Raw genomic sequence first — 15,108 nt, forward strand, 5'->3', positions numbered from 1 at the left:
CTCATGTGTGTGTGTGTGTGTGTGTGTGTGTGTGTGTGTGTAGATGTTGGAGACTGTGGTTATCATCTCTTTCAGTCTGACAGTGAGGAGGAGGAAGAGGAGACACCGGACCAGACACACGAAGACACTTCACCAAAGAAGAAAACTGCTTTTCAGGTATGAAGAGAAAACAAACAAACACAACAATAAAAGGAATTCCATTCTGATTTCACGCATCTGAAAGCATTGTTTTCTGCTTGTGAAATGATGATAGAAGTTGAAACATTATTAGTTTATTGTCAGATCATATACAGTATGAGTGATATAATTGTCTTGATGTTGTCAGTTGGCGTATGAAGCCTGGGTGGCCGGATCTAAAGCGGCTCTCAGAGATCACCAGCGTCAAGAACAAACACAGGAGACACAACAGGACGGCAAAAGAAAGTTACACAGACAGAAGGGTAACATCTGACTTCATCTCCTCAATCTCAGAGAAACATAACACACTTCATAATCACTAAAACACATGTTTGTTTGATGCTGAAGGCTGTGAGAGAGAGGATTCTGATGAGGAGGAGAAGCTCAGTCTTCATGAAGAAGAAGAAGAAAGAGGTACTGAATGTTTTCTTGATGTTTCATGAAGATCTCACGTGAGCGGCTGAAGGTTTTGAGCCATAAATGAAACATATGACCTGTTCGTTTAAAGTCACATGAATACATAAGATGACATTTCACGCTTCAAACCTTCAAGACCATCAGCCAATGTAACAAAACATGATGCACAGTCACTTCGTCTCAATGATAATGTCTTAATATTGAATGAAATAAAAATGCAAAGAATACGTTTATATTGTTTTTGCTTATCTGATAAGTTATTCTGTCATCGTGTCCTCTAGATCACATATTAAAGCGGATTCTGGATGTTGTGAAGTTTCTCTGGGTTTTTCTGATTTCTCTGACGGAGGATATAATATCAGGCCTGAAGTCTCTGTGTAAAGACAGTCTGGACATCTCCAAGGTGCTTCGCTTCGAGAGAGCACTACTGAGTCAACAACAGAAGAAGGTGATGATCACATTCTACCTTCGTGTCAGTCGTTATTTCTTGAGCTTGTAATGGTGGAGTCTGAGTTATGTCTATTTACAGTTATATTCTGTATGTGTGATTATTACACATGATCAGTACAAGAGTATGTTAAATGTGTGTTTGTTTAGGGTAAAGAGGTGACTCATGACAGCATTCATCAGTTCTACAAAAACTGGCTATCCAGACAAAACACAGACGCGCCGCTGGACACGAGCAAAGATATGAGAGAGAAAAGCTCATCGTCTCCTCCAGCGCTGAGCGAATACATCAAACTCAACAGTGTTTCTTCATGCCACAGCAGCAGTGTGTCCAGGTACATGTGTTTATTACATCATCATTCACATACACATCTCTCACTGTGTCCACTGGCAATAATATCTCACTCCAAAGGTTTCGAGCTGATCTGTTGACTTACGTTTGAATGTCTGGAATAAAACATCATTTATAATGAAAGCATGGTTATTCGAATAATAATAAAAGTTATTTATAATAAAATCTGTGTTTCAGTTGTCAGACAGATGAAACTCCTATAATGACATGTGAATCGACTCTTGAGGATGTGAACGCTCCAGATTCAATGGTTGGCATGAAATCTACTGATGAAATGACAAACACAGATCAGACTCTTGAGGACGGAGACTTCGTGTCAGAGTAAACACAATTACAATTACAAGTGTTTTTTGTTTCTGTCACCTCATCAGTTTCTGCTTCTGTTGTATGTCTAACATGATATGACACACTGTACAGAGATCTCGACGACACGCACGAGCGGATGAATGATGACGTGATGAGACAGGAGGAGTGGAGGAATGACGATGAAGATGATCTGCATGAGAAGAAGACAGAAGAGTCCAGAGCGCTCGGACAAGAGACCAGAGCTCTTACTGCCAGTGAACTGCTGCTTAACAAGTGATATATACACACACACACACACACACACACACACACACACACACACACACACACACACACTCATACAGTACGCACAGGTACACACACACACACACACACACACTGTGAGTGTGCACACACTCACACAATACACACGCACTCATACAGTACGCACAGGTACACATACACACACACACACACACACTGTGAGTGTTCACACACTCACAATACACACGCACTCATACAGTACGCACAGGTACACATACACACACACACACACACACACTGTGAGTGTGCACACACTCACACAATACACACGCACTCATACAGTACGCACAGGTACACATACACACACACACACACACACTGTGAGTGTTCACACACTCACAATACACACGCACTCATACAGTACGCACAGGTACACATACACACACACACACACACACACACACTGTGAGTGTGCACACACTCACACAATACACACGCACTCATACAGTACGCACAGGTACACATACACACACACACACACACACTGTGAGTGTTCACACACTCACAATACACACGCACTCATACAGTACGCACAGGTACACATACACACACACACACACACACACACTGTGAGTGTTCACACACTCACAATACACACGCACTCATACAGTACGCACAGGTACACATACACACACACACACACACACACTGTGAGTGTGCACACACTCACACAATACACACGCACTCATACAGTACGCACAGGTACACATACACACACACACACACACACACACTGTGAGTGTTCACACACTCACAATACACACACACTCATACAGTACGCACAGGTACACATACACACACACACACACACACACACTGTGAGTGTTCACACACTCACACAATACACACGCACTCATACAGTACGCACAGGAACACACGCGTGTGATTTTCATTCTGCTGTGTCTCTTCTGTTCAGGATATTTGATATTCCAGAGATGGAGGAGTCAGAGAGTTTCTACTCTTCATTGCCGTGTAGCGTGCGTCTCGTGTTTGCTCTTTACAACACGATGGAGTCTCAGTCAGAGATGTTTTGTTATTTTGTGATGATCCTAAATCACATGGTGTCAGCTTCTCTTCTGTCCATCTTTCTGCCTGTCCTCATCTTTCTGTGGGCCATGATGTCTGTTCCCCGACCCACCAAACGCTTCTGGATGACCGCCATCATCTACACTCAGGTGACACAACCATCATTCTGTGGCCGAAGCTCGAAGGAAGGTACAATAAAACAAGAAAAAGGGAATTGATATAACCGACTATGCCACCCAGCACACTTATCTGGGAAATATATAGACTCAGACACACAGGTTCAGATTTCTAATGACTGAAGACAATGAGACGTGAATATCAAAATATAATTTCTTTTAATCAATGATTTGGGAAAACCCCATGCGCCTTTTTAAAATCGGTAATAATCTTATTGCAAATGACAGCATGGGTTAGAAAAAAATCTGCCGACCAGAGTCTGGGGATCGCCAGCAGGGAGGCAGGCTAGGTGTCCGGCTTCCCAAAGGAGCTACACGTGCTACAATTAAATCAAATACAAATGTGAAATTTACAGCAAGGACAAAACCTAAACCACAAAAGAAACAGGAAAACCACACAAGCAATTAAGGAACCCCGGTATATGGCCGCACCAGCCTGCAACCCCCCCGGTCCTCCCCAACTCCTAGAAGCAAACAAACCAAAAAGAACAATTACTTATAACAAAATAGACAAGAGAAAAGTAGAATACAATTCATATTTCTAAAGCAACAATATCATAACCCTAATACAAAACCAGTTGTGATTACCCAAAGCGTGGGCAACACAAATATACACAGATAATCCAAAATAAACAAATATACTAAACAAACCAAAAAAAGGGTATGCACACGGGAAATATAATTAATATTTCCTGCAAAATGTGAAAATAAGAATGGGAAACCCAACACCACAGGTTTACATGCGCTCAGAAGTGAGCAAGCAGCTTGCCAAGCAGAGCAAACTTGCAACCTAAGCGACACCGCGGTCTAGCAACAAACGAAAACAAATTAAGACAAAATGATTGGACTTCTAGCAACGTAACCAAAATATAAATCAAAGAAATCAAAACAAACAAAGCAAAGCAAAACAGAGCACGACAAAACAGCAGCGTTGGAGCGTCACGACATGCAGCAGCAGCACACTACAAAATGTGCTAAACGCCTCGCTGTACATCTGAAGGCTAAAAGAATAAAATGGTCACATACCTTTCAAACGAAGTGCGATCAACACATTCAAAGTGGGCGCTACATACCCCTATGCGGAGGACGCCTCGTCCAGTCGTCAGAACAGCACCTCAACGCTACACCACATACACAACGACCCATGTAACTTTTGCTGTTAAACTATAAATATAAACGTCTGCTTACCAGCCAGGAAGACAGCAGCCACACATGCAGTAATGTAACAGAAGTAAAGGAGCTTTACCGCAACGAAACCGAGCGGTTTTCAATGCAGCCAGTATAATATGCACCCGCCAGACAGACACCAGCCTTTCCAAAGAAGGGTAAAACATTCAATGATATTACCCAAACATAAGGGTGAACAAGCTATGGTGACCGACCTACCCTCACACCAGGCAGCAGAACACAAGTCCACAACGGAAGTTAGCTGACACAGTGATGCTACATCCCCCGACCGGAGCAACCCCTTTATATAGAGCTCGTTTCGGAAACATACTAATAATGGGCGTGGCATCAATCCCATTTCACCACAATCCCTTTTCAGAAGTTGATCTGATCTCAAACATTACAGTAGGATCAACAGTCTCTTCAATCCGTCAAACACACAGATACACACACATGTACCGCGTTCACCATCCTCACGTCTGTTCTCTCTCTCTCTCTCTCTCTCTCTCTCTGTTTGTCCGTCCGTCCTTCAGCTGACGGTTGTGGTGAAGTATTTTTTCCAGTTTGGCTTTTTTCCGTGGACTACATCAGCGTATCGTGGGATAAACGCGGAGCGAGCGTTTGCGTTGCCCAACATCGTTGGCATTGAGAAGAAAGACGGTTACGTCCTGGTGGATCTCATTCAACTCATCGTTCTATTCTTCCATCGCTCCATCCTGAAGGTGTTTCATCATCACTGCTTTCATTTCACTACATGACTATCATGCCACAAGAATTCACCGTAGTGATTTGATCACAATATCTATGACCGTAACAACAAATAAAATCCATGAATACTACTGTCAGTCAAAACCAACCTGCCATATGTGAAAACAGCTCAAAGACAAACGTTTGAAATCACCAGCTCCTGTCAAATACTGACACTGATGCAGATACACACATTCATATCACATTCTTTCATCTTTTCTAATGTTATCATCGGTTCAAAGGTGTTGCAGATTCAATAATCAAGCCCGTGTTAAATCACACTTTCATTAGAGTCCTGATGTCAGATGAGATGTGTTGGTGTGTTTAGTGTCACGGCCTGTGGGACAACAAAGAGGTGGAGATGCCAGACTTCTTTAAGAAGCTGAAGAAGAAGACAGAAAAGAACAAGATGACGGGAGGATCCAGACGACGAGAAGAGAACACGTCCGGACGGAGACGTCTGCCCATCCTTCCACTGCAGACGTCATACACGTCTTTCTTTCAGAAACAGAGAGGAGAGAGCACAGAGAGACACGGTGAGATATCAGCCACCAACACAGACAAATAACCCCACCGCTGACATCCACGTGTGTGTGTAGATGTGTGACACTTGTTTCAGCAGATGAGAAACTACACAAGAGAAGACGCTCGAAGAAAAAGCATCAGGTGGAAGCGCCGCTCAGCAGAAAACAGCGTATAAAACAAAACATAAACAACCGCATGCTGGAGGTGAAAGCGGCCGTCATAGAGCTGTGAGGACTCCACATCATCATCATCTTCATCACATTCAATGTCACATGTGTTCTGAATCATCAAGTCATTTCTCCTCCATATAAAACCAGTCTGTGTGTTTGTGTTCTGCTTTCAGTGCTCTACATATATATTTACCCATAAGACAGTTCTTCTATGACATCATTCACCCCGAGTACAGTCCCGTGTGTGATGTGTACGCGCTGATGTTTCTGGTGGATGTGGCGAACTTCATCGTCATTATATTTGGATACTGGGCTTTTGGAGTAAGTGTCACAATCCCACTGTAGTGTGTGTGTGTGTGTGTGTACAGTGTTTATTGAGATGTCTTGTGTTGTGTGTGTACAGAAGCACGGTACGGCGGCTGATATAACCGAGTCATTATCCGATGATGAGGTTCCTGAAGCGTTTCTGGTCATGCTCTTGATTCAGTTCAGCACAATGATCGTGGACCGAGCGCTCTATCTGCGTAAAACTCTTCTGGGAAAGTGTGTTTTTCAGGTGGTGCTGGTGTTTGGCATTCATTTCTGGATGTTCTTCATTCTGCCCGGCGTCACAGAAGGGTGAGGAAATTACAGTGATATACTGCATATAATCAGGCTGTAGATATAAACATCTGCTGTTCCCTTTCTGTCGGTCTCTCGACGTTGTGTCGAACCGACAGATGGGGTTCGCCCCTGAGAACCTATCATCTTCTGACTATTTTGAAAAGGCCAATGAAATTGGCGAATGAAATTTGCATGCCGGGCTCCGCCCCCGGATATCCGGGTATAAAGGGGAGCCGGCGTGCTCATTCATTCACCTTTTGTTCTTCGGAGCCTTCGCATCTGATGACATTCTTCGAATTGCCGAATTCTACGACGCGGTGCAGCGGAGATTCCCCTGGGCGTCCTGGCAGTTCCTGAGGTATTTTTCTAAAAGAGCAATTTCCTCAGCGTGGCATTGCCCGCTGATCTCTTGGGTGCAGTACACTCATCGAGGTGGGGGACGGACACGGTGGTTGCCGCAAGTTTTCGGGGGTCCGACCACTGTGGCAGCCTCATGGATTCGTCCTGCCCGCACTGCGCGGGGATGGCTATTCAGACGTTGCGTCACTGCGCGCGGATGGCTAGTCAGACGTTGCGTCACTGTGGGCGGATGGCTATTCAGACGTTGCATCACGGTGGCTATGTTCTGTCAAGAGCAAGCCACCACCTCGTTTGCTTCCCGTTCTGTGACCGCAGCGGCTACGGCCCTGCCGTCAGCGGCGGCGAGCAGCGAGGGTGATGTGGGGATTATCGTGAGCGTTAATCCGTCAGCCGGCCGGCTCGCGGACCGCTCGCGCCCCGTCTCGCTTGTTTAGCAGTTCCCCAAGGATGGTCCTAAGCCATCTTATTCCTCAGCCATGCGCTCGGACGCGAGCCGTGGAGATGAGGTGTCTCTTGCAACATCGGAGCGCGACCTGCTGGCATCAGACTCTGGCGATTCCCTGAAGCTCCCTCCCTCGAGAGGTCGAGCACAGGTGAGAGCAGACGTCAAGATGTCAGCCATGCTCGCTCGGACCGCCGTGAGCGTCGGTTTGCGGTGCGCCGCAGCCCCGGTGCTCGCGGCTGGGTACTTCGCACATTGGGCCCGGGCGCGACTCCAAGCCGTGCCCGGCTCAAGTGCCAAGTTTTGCCGAGCTGCATAAGGAGTTCAGTAAGACCTGGAGCGTCCCCTTCGGCGCGCTTCCGTCTAGCTGACTCTATCGCCCTCTCTTCCCTCGGGGCGGGGAGGCAGCTAGGGACTATGTCAATGCACCCTGGGTGGAGCATGCAGTCGCGGGTATCCGCAGACGGCGGCCACCTGGGGAGCTTGACCTAGACTCACCGTCCAGGGCATGTAAGGTCTCGACATCTCTGGTGTTGAGGCTGGCAGTGCCGTGGGCCAAGCTGCCACCACTCTTACGCCATGGCCATCCTGCAGGCCAGGGCGCTAAAGAGAGCCCCACAGGGTAAGACCGACCCAACTAGTGCCGCCGCCGACTGGCCCTCCGGGGACAACGGTGGCGGCGCAGGCTGGGTCGGACGATGTCCACATCAGTGGCCCGGAAAGATACCTCGGACTCAATCTTGCGCAGGTGGGCGATGTCGAGAAAGTCCACTTTCCCGACTCCCCTCTCGCAAGGTCGGCTAATTGGTGGCGCTGTCAAGGACTGCTCCAGCAGCCTTTTGACAGTGTAGAAACAGACCGGCCTGCTGTGACCCGGCCGCCTTTCGGCCGTCGAGGTCTCGCACGTGGTCTGCCCCCCAGCAGCCCCGGCCTTCTCCACCGTCGACTCCGGTTCCGGGGCCCCCGCAGGTGGCCCCCCCGGAGGAAGACGCAGAGAGAAGGACCACCTAGAGAGATTGAACCATTGGGCCCGACCCAGCCTTGGTCGCTGGATGGTCGGACTGGGGCAGTCCCTGCCGCGTCCCAACACCTTCTGGGCCCCTCCGGGGGCCTAGTGCCCGCCTTCTCACAAGGAGAGGTCTCTCTCTGGGTCCCAATGGCAGCCGCTCTCACCCTCTGAAAGATGGTTTTCGGCAACTCGACGTTGCGTCGTGGCGGCACGCAATGACGAGTATAAAGCAGCCCTCAGCACTCTCGCTTCGACGGTGCGTCGAGCTGCGCCATCGCCTGGCAGGTGATTTAGCGGAGCCGTTCCCCCGGGGGGACCAGCACTGCTAGTCATTGAACCAACCCCCGCGGGTTGATGAAGCAGATCGCTGCCCCCGCCTGTGAGGTCCCTGGGTGCTTGGTTAGCATTTCAGACCATCACGGTGGCTGGGAGTGTGGTCCGTCTCGGCATTCGATCCAGTTCGCCAGACCTCCGCCGGACTTCGGGCATCCTCTTACCTCAGCAGAGGCAGGGATGTTCCCGTGCTCCAGGCCGGGGCTGCCACCCCTCTGGCGAAGGCGATCGAACCGTCCCCTCGGCCGAGATGTCCAGTCGCTTCTACAGCCGCACTTCATCATCCCCAAAACCAGGGGTCGCTGCATACCTTGAGCAGCACCTTGCAAGGGTGCCGTTCAGGAGGCGCAGAAGCGCGTCCTGGTGTCTGTCAGACGCCAGGAGTGGTTCATGACAACTGACCGCATACTCTCATGTACAGTTTCCCTCGGCACTGTCGAGGGGCTGGCATGTCAGTAACGGGTCAGCCGGGAAAAATAGAGCAGCTCTCCCTGGCTCGGAGCTCCCCTTTTTCCTGGTAGAGAACTCAACACTGTCTCCATGACGGCGTGCTCGCTCACGAGCACGCACAGTCAGTGCTGAGCTGCTTGAACTTTCAGGCAGCAGCCAGCGGTCCCCTGAAATCAGTTTCAGAGGCTCCTGGGCATGGTGTCCTCGGGGGTGGCCTGTCCCCCTCGGGTTGACGCACATGGGACCGCGACAGCACTGACTACAGAGATGAGTTCCCTGGAGAGCGTGGCGCACTGGCAGTAGGCGTATCGTCATTACGCCTGCTGCCGTCGCATCCTAACCCCGAGCAGGTCTTGAGGCTGGTCGTGGTAACGACAGACGCCTCCCTACGGGGTGCGGTGTGCAACGGGCGCGCAGTGTCGGGTCGCTGGACGGGCCCCCGCCTGCGTTGGCAGATCACTGCCTTCAAGTTGCTAGCTGTCCTGCTTGCACTGATGAAGCTCCGGCCTCTCGTGCAGAGCCAGCATACTGGCCCGGACAGCACGACCGGCGTAGCGTACTAAACCTCAGGGTGGAATTCGCTCGCTGCAGTCATCGCAACTCGCCCAAACGCCTCCTCCCGTGGAGACAGCAGGTGGCAAAGCCCCTGCAGGTCACATGACCACCGGGTGTCCTGAACCAGACAGCCAAGCGCTCTCTCGTCAGTTGACGCCTCGTGGGAAGTGACGACTCCACCCCTGGTGGAGACAGCAGGTGGCAAAGCCCCTGCAGGTCACACGCCCACCGGGTGTCCTGAACCAGACAGCCAAGCGCTCTCTCGTCAGTTGACACCTCGTGGGAAGTGACGGCTCCACCCCTCCGGGCCGGCTTGGGTGTGGTTTGGGCTGGCACAGGGGGACCTGTTGCCTCCCGGAACACCACCCAGTACCGCTGGGCACTCCCTTGACGAGGACCCCCTCGACACGGAGGCCCTAGTGCACAGCTGGCCGCGGGACAAGCGGAAGTACGCCTTCCCCCCAGTGAGCCTCATTGCGCAGGTCCTGTGCAAGGTCTGGGAAGGGAGTATAAAGTGCCGCTAGTTGCGCCTTACGGGCCCAACTTCACTTGGTCGTCGGAGCTAATACTCCTGACGACAACTCCCCCTGGCCAAATCCCCTGGCGAAGGGCCCTACTCACAGGGGATGGGCACGTTGCATTCAAGCCGGGCCTTTGGGTCTGGCTCCTGGACGGGACGAGGAGCTCCTGAATGATCTACCCCCCCACAGTGGTGGAGACTATCACTCAGGCAAGGGCCATGCCCACATGGCTGGATGCCTTTAAGTGGCGCCCCTTCTCGTCCTGGTGCTCTTCTCGAGGAGAAGACCCGCGGAATTGCTCGCTCAGGAACGTGCTGTCCTATGCAGGAGAGGCTGGGGAGTAATCTCCCCTTCCACATTGGAGCGGGGGTACCCGCTGTCGCGGTTATCACGTACCAGTTGCTGGTGAGCCTCTGGGGTGGCATGACCTGATTATAAGGTTCCTCTAGGGCGCGAGGGGCTAAGGCCTCGTCCGCGCCCCGTACCCTCTTGGGACCTTAAGGCGGGCCTTTGGGTTCCCCTTTTTCGGGCCCTGCGGAGAGCCCCCTTCCTCGTTCTGCGAGGGGGGGTTGGCTCTCCTGCTGGGGCTCGAGTCCATCCAGAGGGTGAGGCACCTACAAGCATTCCGTGTCCACCGATTGCAAAAATTCAGGCCCGGTGACTCTCACGTGATCCTGAGACCCCGGCCGACTTACGTGCCCAAAGTTCCGCCGCCCGCCTTTTGGGAAGTAGGTGGTGAACTTGCAGGCGCTCCCACACCGGGAGAAAGACCCAACCTGTACGTGGGGTGTCCAGTAAGCGCATTGCGCCTCTACTCGAACCACACGGAGGGCTCAAGGCCCTGAGCAGCTCTTGTCTGTTATGGAGGTCAGCAACGGGAGTGCTGTCTCCGAGGAGAGTTATCGCGCTTGATCGCACACTCCACTCGGGGTGTGGCCTCCTCGTGGGCACCGGCTCAGTGCGCCTCTCTGGCAGACATCTGTAGAGTTGCGGGTTGGGCTGCGCTATACCTCGCAGAGGCTTGCAACCTCCGTGGGGGACCGGCAGCTCGAGTCTGGCCAACAGGTGAGACCAGCGGTCGTAGAGCGTACGCCTGCGCATAGCGCCATTCCCCTTCTTAGCTGGATCAGTGCGCTATGGGCTGCCTCCCTTCTTTCCCCAAGGGTGAAGAATAGGCAGTCCGTCCATCCATCAATAAGCACTCAGGGCGGCGGGCTCGGCGGAGCAGCCCTGCTGCCTATGGCCGGGTATCAAGCTGAGTTATTACATATTGCTCTAACCGGACCTAGTGCCCCACACGTAGTAACCCCCCACTAGGGTGGTTCCGTCTGAGATGTCGTCATGAGATGGTTCCCCTCGTGGCAACCCATGACCTCCCCCAGGTGGACATCCACCTTGCGGCATTCCGCACATACCTCCCATGAGTTCTCCCCTATTTGGTGAGACCATGTTGGTGTCTCCACTGTATTCCCCCCTATGGTGGGAAGTGGTCTCCGTAGCGCACGTCCACATTGAGGGAACAGCGCTTACCCAGTAGCCCTACGGTACCGGATGGCTTCTCGTTTAGAGAACAAGGCCTCCGTCTGTGGTGGCCGAGGGCAGGGGCTACTCATCTTTGCCAAAAGCTCTGGGAGCCCCTGCCTGCCCACTGGAAGGTTACAAATTTCGCGATAGCGCTCACGTGTGGCTCGCCCAGGCCGGTCAACGTCGCTTCGCTAGAGATTGTGACGCCGCTTAGTGCTGTGGGGTTTTCAATAGGAACCCCATCTGTCGGTTCGACACAACGTCGAGAGACCGACAGAAAGGGAACGTCTCGGTTACGTATGTAACCTCTGTTCCCTGATGGAGGGAACGAGACGTTGTGTCCCTCATGCCACAACACTAGCCGTCCGCTGCAGTGATCGTGAGATGCTCTCAGGCTCCTCAGCACAAAAGGTGAATGAATGAGCACGCCGGCTCCCCTTTATACCCGGATATCCGGGGGCGGAGCCCGGCATGCAAATTTCATTCGCCAATTTCATTGGCCTTTTCAAAATAGTCAGAAGATGATTGGTTCTCAAGGGCGAACCCCATCTGTCGGTTCGACACAACGTCTCGTTCCCTCCATCAGGGAACAGAGGTTACATACGTAACCGAGACGTTCTTTACTATAGTGACATCGCTTCCTATACATTCTCACATCATTTGCTTTTTCAAAGAAAGATCTATTTCCCATAAATATGTAAATCCTGTCATCATTTATTTCAGTCTTTCACATTTACATTTATGCATTTGGCACACACTTTTATCCAATTGCATTACACTATATGTTTGTTTCTAAGTATGTGCAATCCCTGACCTTGGCGTTGCTAGTGCTGTACTCTAACCCCTGAGCAACCTTCAGTGGAACACAACAGAAGATATGTTGAGAAATGTCTCAGTGGTTTTCACACAACTCAATGGAGTTCAGTGTTGTTCCATTATCAACATTCTTCCGAATATCTTCTGTTGTGTTGTGATAAAGAAAGAAACTCACACAGGTGACACGACATGTTGAAGAATAAATACTGACAGAATTCTCATTTTTGCCTGAAATGTCTATTTAGTACAGTGGAAAAATCATGTTCATCCTAAATGTCTGTATTGATCACTCGTGATATCTGATCTGATCTTCATCTGTAAACTAAAAACACACAGTGTATTGTGGAAAAGTATGAATAGTAAATGTTTTCTATATCGGTTTATAAGACTTAATGTTGAGGATTGTGTGTTTGATGTGATGTTCTTTTGTCTTTCAGGAGATTTAACAGGAATCGAGTGGCTCAGCTCTGGTATTTTGTCAAGTGTATTTATTTCGGTCTGTCAGCGTATCAGATCAAGTGTGGATATCCAAACAGAGTTCTTGGAAACTTTCTCACCAAGAATCACAATTACTTCAACCTGTTTTTATTCCAGGGGTGTGTCACTCATTCACTCTCTCTCTCTCTCTCTCTCTCTCTCTCTCTCTCTCTCTCTCTCTCACACACTTTCTGTCACTCACTCACTTCACTCTCTCTCTCTCTCTCTCTCTCTCTCTCTCTCTCTCTCTCTCTCTCTGTCTCTCTCTCTCTCTCTCTCTCTCTCTCTCACACACTTTCTGTCACTCACTCACTCACTCACTTCACTCTCTCTCTCTCTCTCTCTCTCTCTCTCTCTCTCTCGCACACACACCTTCTGTCACTCACTCACTCATTCACTTCACTCACTCTCTCTCTCTCTCTCACACACTTTCTGTCGCTCACTCACTCATTCACTTCACTCACTCTCTCTCTCTCTCTCACACACTTTCTGTCGCTCACTCACTCATTCACTTCACTCACTCTCTCTCTCTCTCTCACACACTTTCTGTCACTCACTCACTTCACTCTCTCTCTCTCTCTCTCTCTCTCTCTCTCTCTCTCTCTCTCTCTCTCTCTCTCTCTCTCTCTCTGTCTCTCTCTCTCTCTCTCTCTCTCTCTCACACACTTTCTGTCACTCACTCACTTCACTCTCTCTCTCTCTCTCTCTCTCTCTCTCTCTCTCTCTCTCTCTCTCTCTCTCACACACACCTTCTGTCACTCACTCACTCATTCACTTCACTCACTCTCTCTCTCTCTCTCACACACTTTCCTGTCGCTCACTCACTCATTCACTTCACTCACTCTCTCTCTCTCTCTCACACACTTTCTGTCGCTCACTCACTCATTCACTTCACTCTCTCTCTCTCTCTCTCTCTCTCTCTCTCTCTCTCTCTCTCTCTCACACCACTTTCTGTCACTCACTCATTCACTTCACTCACTCTCTCTCTCTCTCTCTCTCTCTCTCTCTCATCTCTCACTCTCTCTCTCACACACTTTCTGTCCCTCACTCACTCACTCTCTCTCTCTCACACACATTTTCTGTCGCTCACTCACTCAGTCACTTCATGACATCATGTGTTTGTCTGTAGTTTCCGGATCGTTCCCTTCTTGACGGAGTTGCGGGCGGTGATGGATTGGGTTTGGACAGACACGACTCTGAGTTTGTCTAACTGGATCTGTGTAGAGGACATTCATGCCAACATCTTCATCCTGAAGTGCTGGAGAGAAGCAGAGAAGGTGATGAATACTACAGTATATATGTCATATCAGAATGACATCATAAGTCATTCATCTGGTAACACCGCACAAAATACAAACGACTATACATTCCTTCAGGTTAATCGAGTCATTTAAAATCAGGAAGTGATCTATGGGTTTTCTTTCTGCTTGATGTTTGTGTGTTCAGAAATATCCTAACAGACCCGGACAGAAGAAGAAGATGCTGGTGAAGTACACCATGGGCGGCTTCATTATTTTCGCTCTCATCTGCATCGTCTGGTTTCCTCTTCTCTTCATGTCATTGGTCAAATCTGCTGCGGGAGTAACCAATCAGCCATTAGATGTGTCTATCCAGCTAAGCATTCTGGGATATGAGGTGTGTAACACTTACGCTGCAGCAGTAGCTGTGATGTTTATTAAAAGCATCTGTTCGTTTATCTGATTCTGAATATCTATTTCAAAACCTCATCATGAAAGAATGAATCCTGTGTGTTTGTGTCCAGCCGTTATTCGCCATGAGCGCTCAGGAGCAGAACTTGATCCCATTCTCTCAATCAGCTTTCCAGAAGATGACCAATCACTTCGCAACACATCCGGTACATCACCACAAACACACATAAACACACTAAACACACATAAACACACATAAACACACATAAACATGCTAAACACACAAACACACTAGACACACATAAACACGCTAAACACACATAAACACGCTAAACACACATAAACACGCTAAACACACATAAACACACTAAACACACATAAACAGGATAAACACACATAAACACACATAAACACACATAAACACGCTAAACACACATAAACAGGCTAAACACGCTAAACACACATAAACACGCTAAAACACACATAAACACGCTATACACGCATAAACACGCATAAACACTCTAAACACACATAAACACGCTAAACACACATAAAC

General features: G+C 49.6%; 1 protein-coding gene across 1 annotated transcript in view; it reads left to right on the plus strand.

Annotated features, from left to right (window-relative positions):
- Positions 1 to 15,108, plus strand: part of LOC306899046 (piezo-type mechanosensitive ion channel component 2) — a gene marked incomplete at its 5' end in the record, with an annotated part of 37,889 nt that overhangs the window by 17,922 nt on the left and 4,859 nt on the right. Inside the window, 17 exons of the mRNA XM_079464996.1 lie at positions 44 to 156; positions 326 to 440; positions 526 to 591; positions 876 to 1,042; positions 1,192 to 1,376; positions 1,571 to 1,714; positions 1,811 to 1,972; positions 2,919 to 3,177; positions 4,905 to 5,093; positions 5,447 to 5,654; positions 5,741 to 5,870; positions 5,987 to 6,134; positions 6,217 to 6,431; positions 12,864 to 13,022; positions 14,033 to 14,180; positions 14,350 to 14,538; positions 14,666 to 14,758. Coding sequence (XP_079321122.1) covers positions 44 to 156; positions 326 to 440; positions 526 to 591; positions 876 to 1,042; positions 1,192 to 1,376; positions 1,571 to 1,714; positions 1,811 to 1,972; positions 2,919 to 3,177; positions 4,905 to 5,093; positions 5,447 to 5,654; positions 5,741 to 5,870; positions 5,987 to 6,134; positions 6,217 to 6,431; positions 12,864 to 13,022; positions 14,033 to 14,180; positions 14,350 to 14,538; positions 14,666 to 14,758 — 2,690 coding nt within the window. The remainder of the gene's footprint in view (positions 1 to 43; positions 157 to 325; positions 441 to 525; positions 592 to 875; positions 1,043 to 1,191; positions 1,377 to 1,570; positions 1,715 to 1,810; positions 1,973 to 2,918; positions 3,178 to 4,904; positions 5,094 to 5,446; positions 5,655 to 5,740; positions 5,871 to 5,986; positions 6,135 to 6,216; positions 6,432 to 12,863; positions 13,023 to 14,032; positions 14,181 to 14,349; positions 14,539 to 14,665; positions 14,759 to 15,108) is intronic.

The sequence above is a fragment of the Barbatula barbatula genome (genome assembly GCF_947034865.1).
Source record: "Barbatula barbatula genome assembly, chromosome: 9".
Taxonomy (NCBI): Eukaryota; Metazoa; Chordata; class Actinopteri; order Cypriniformes; family Nemacheilidae; genus Barbatula; species Barbatula barbatula.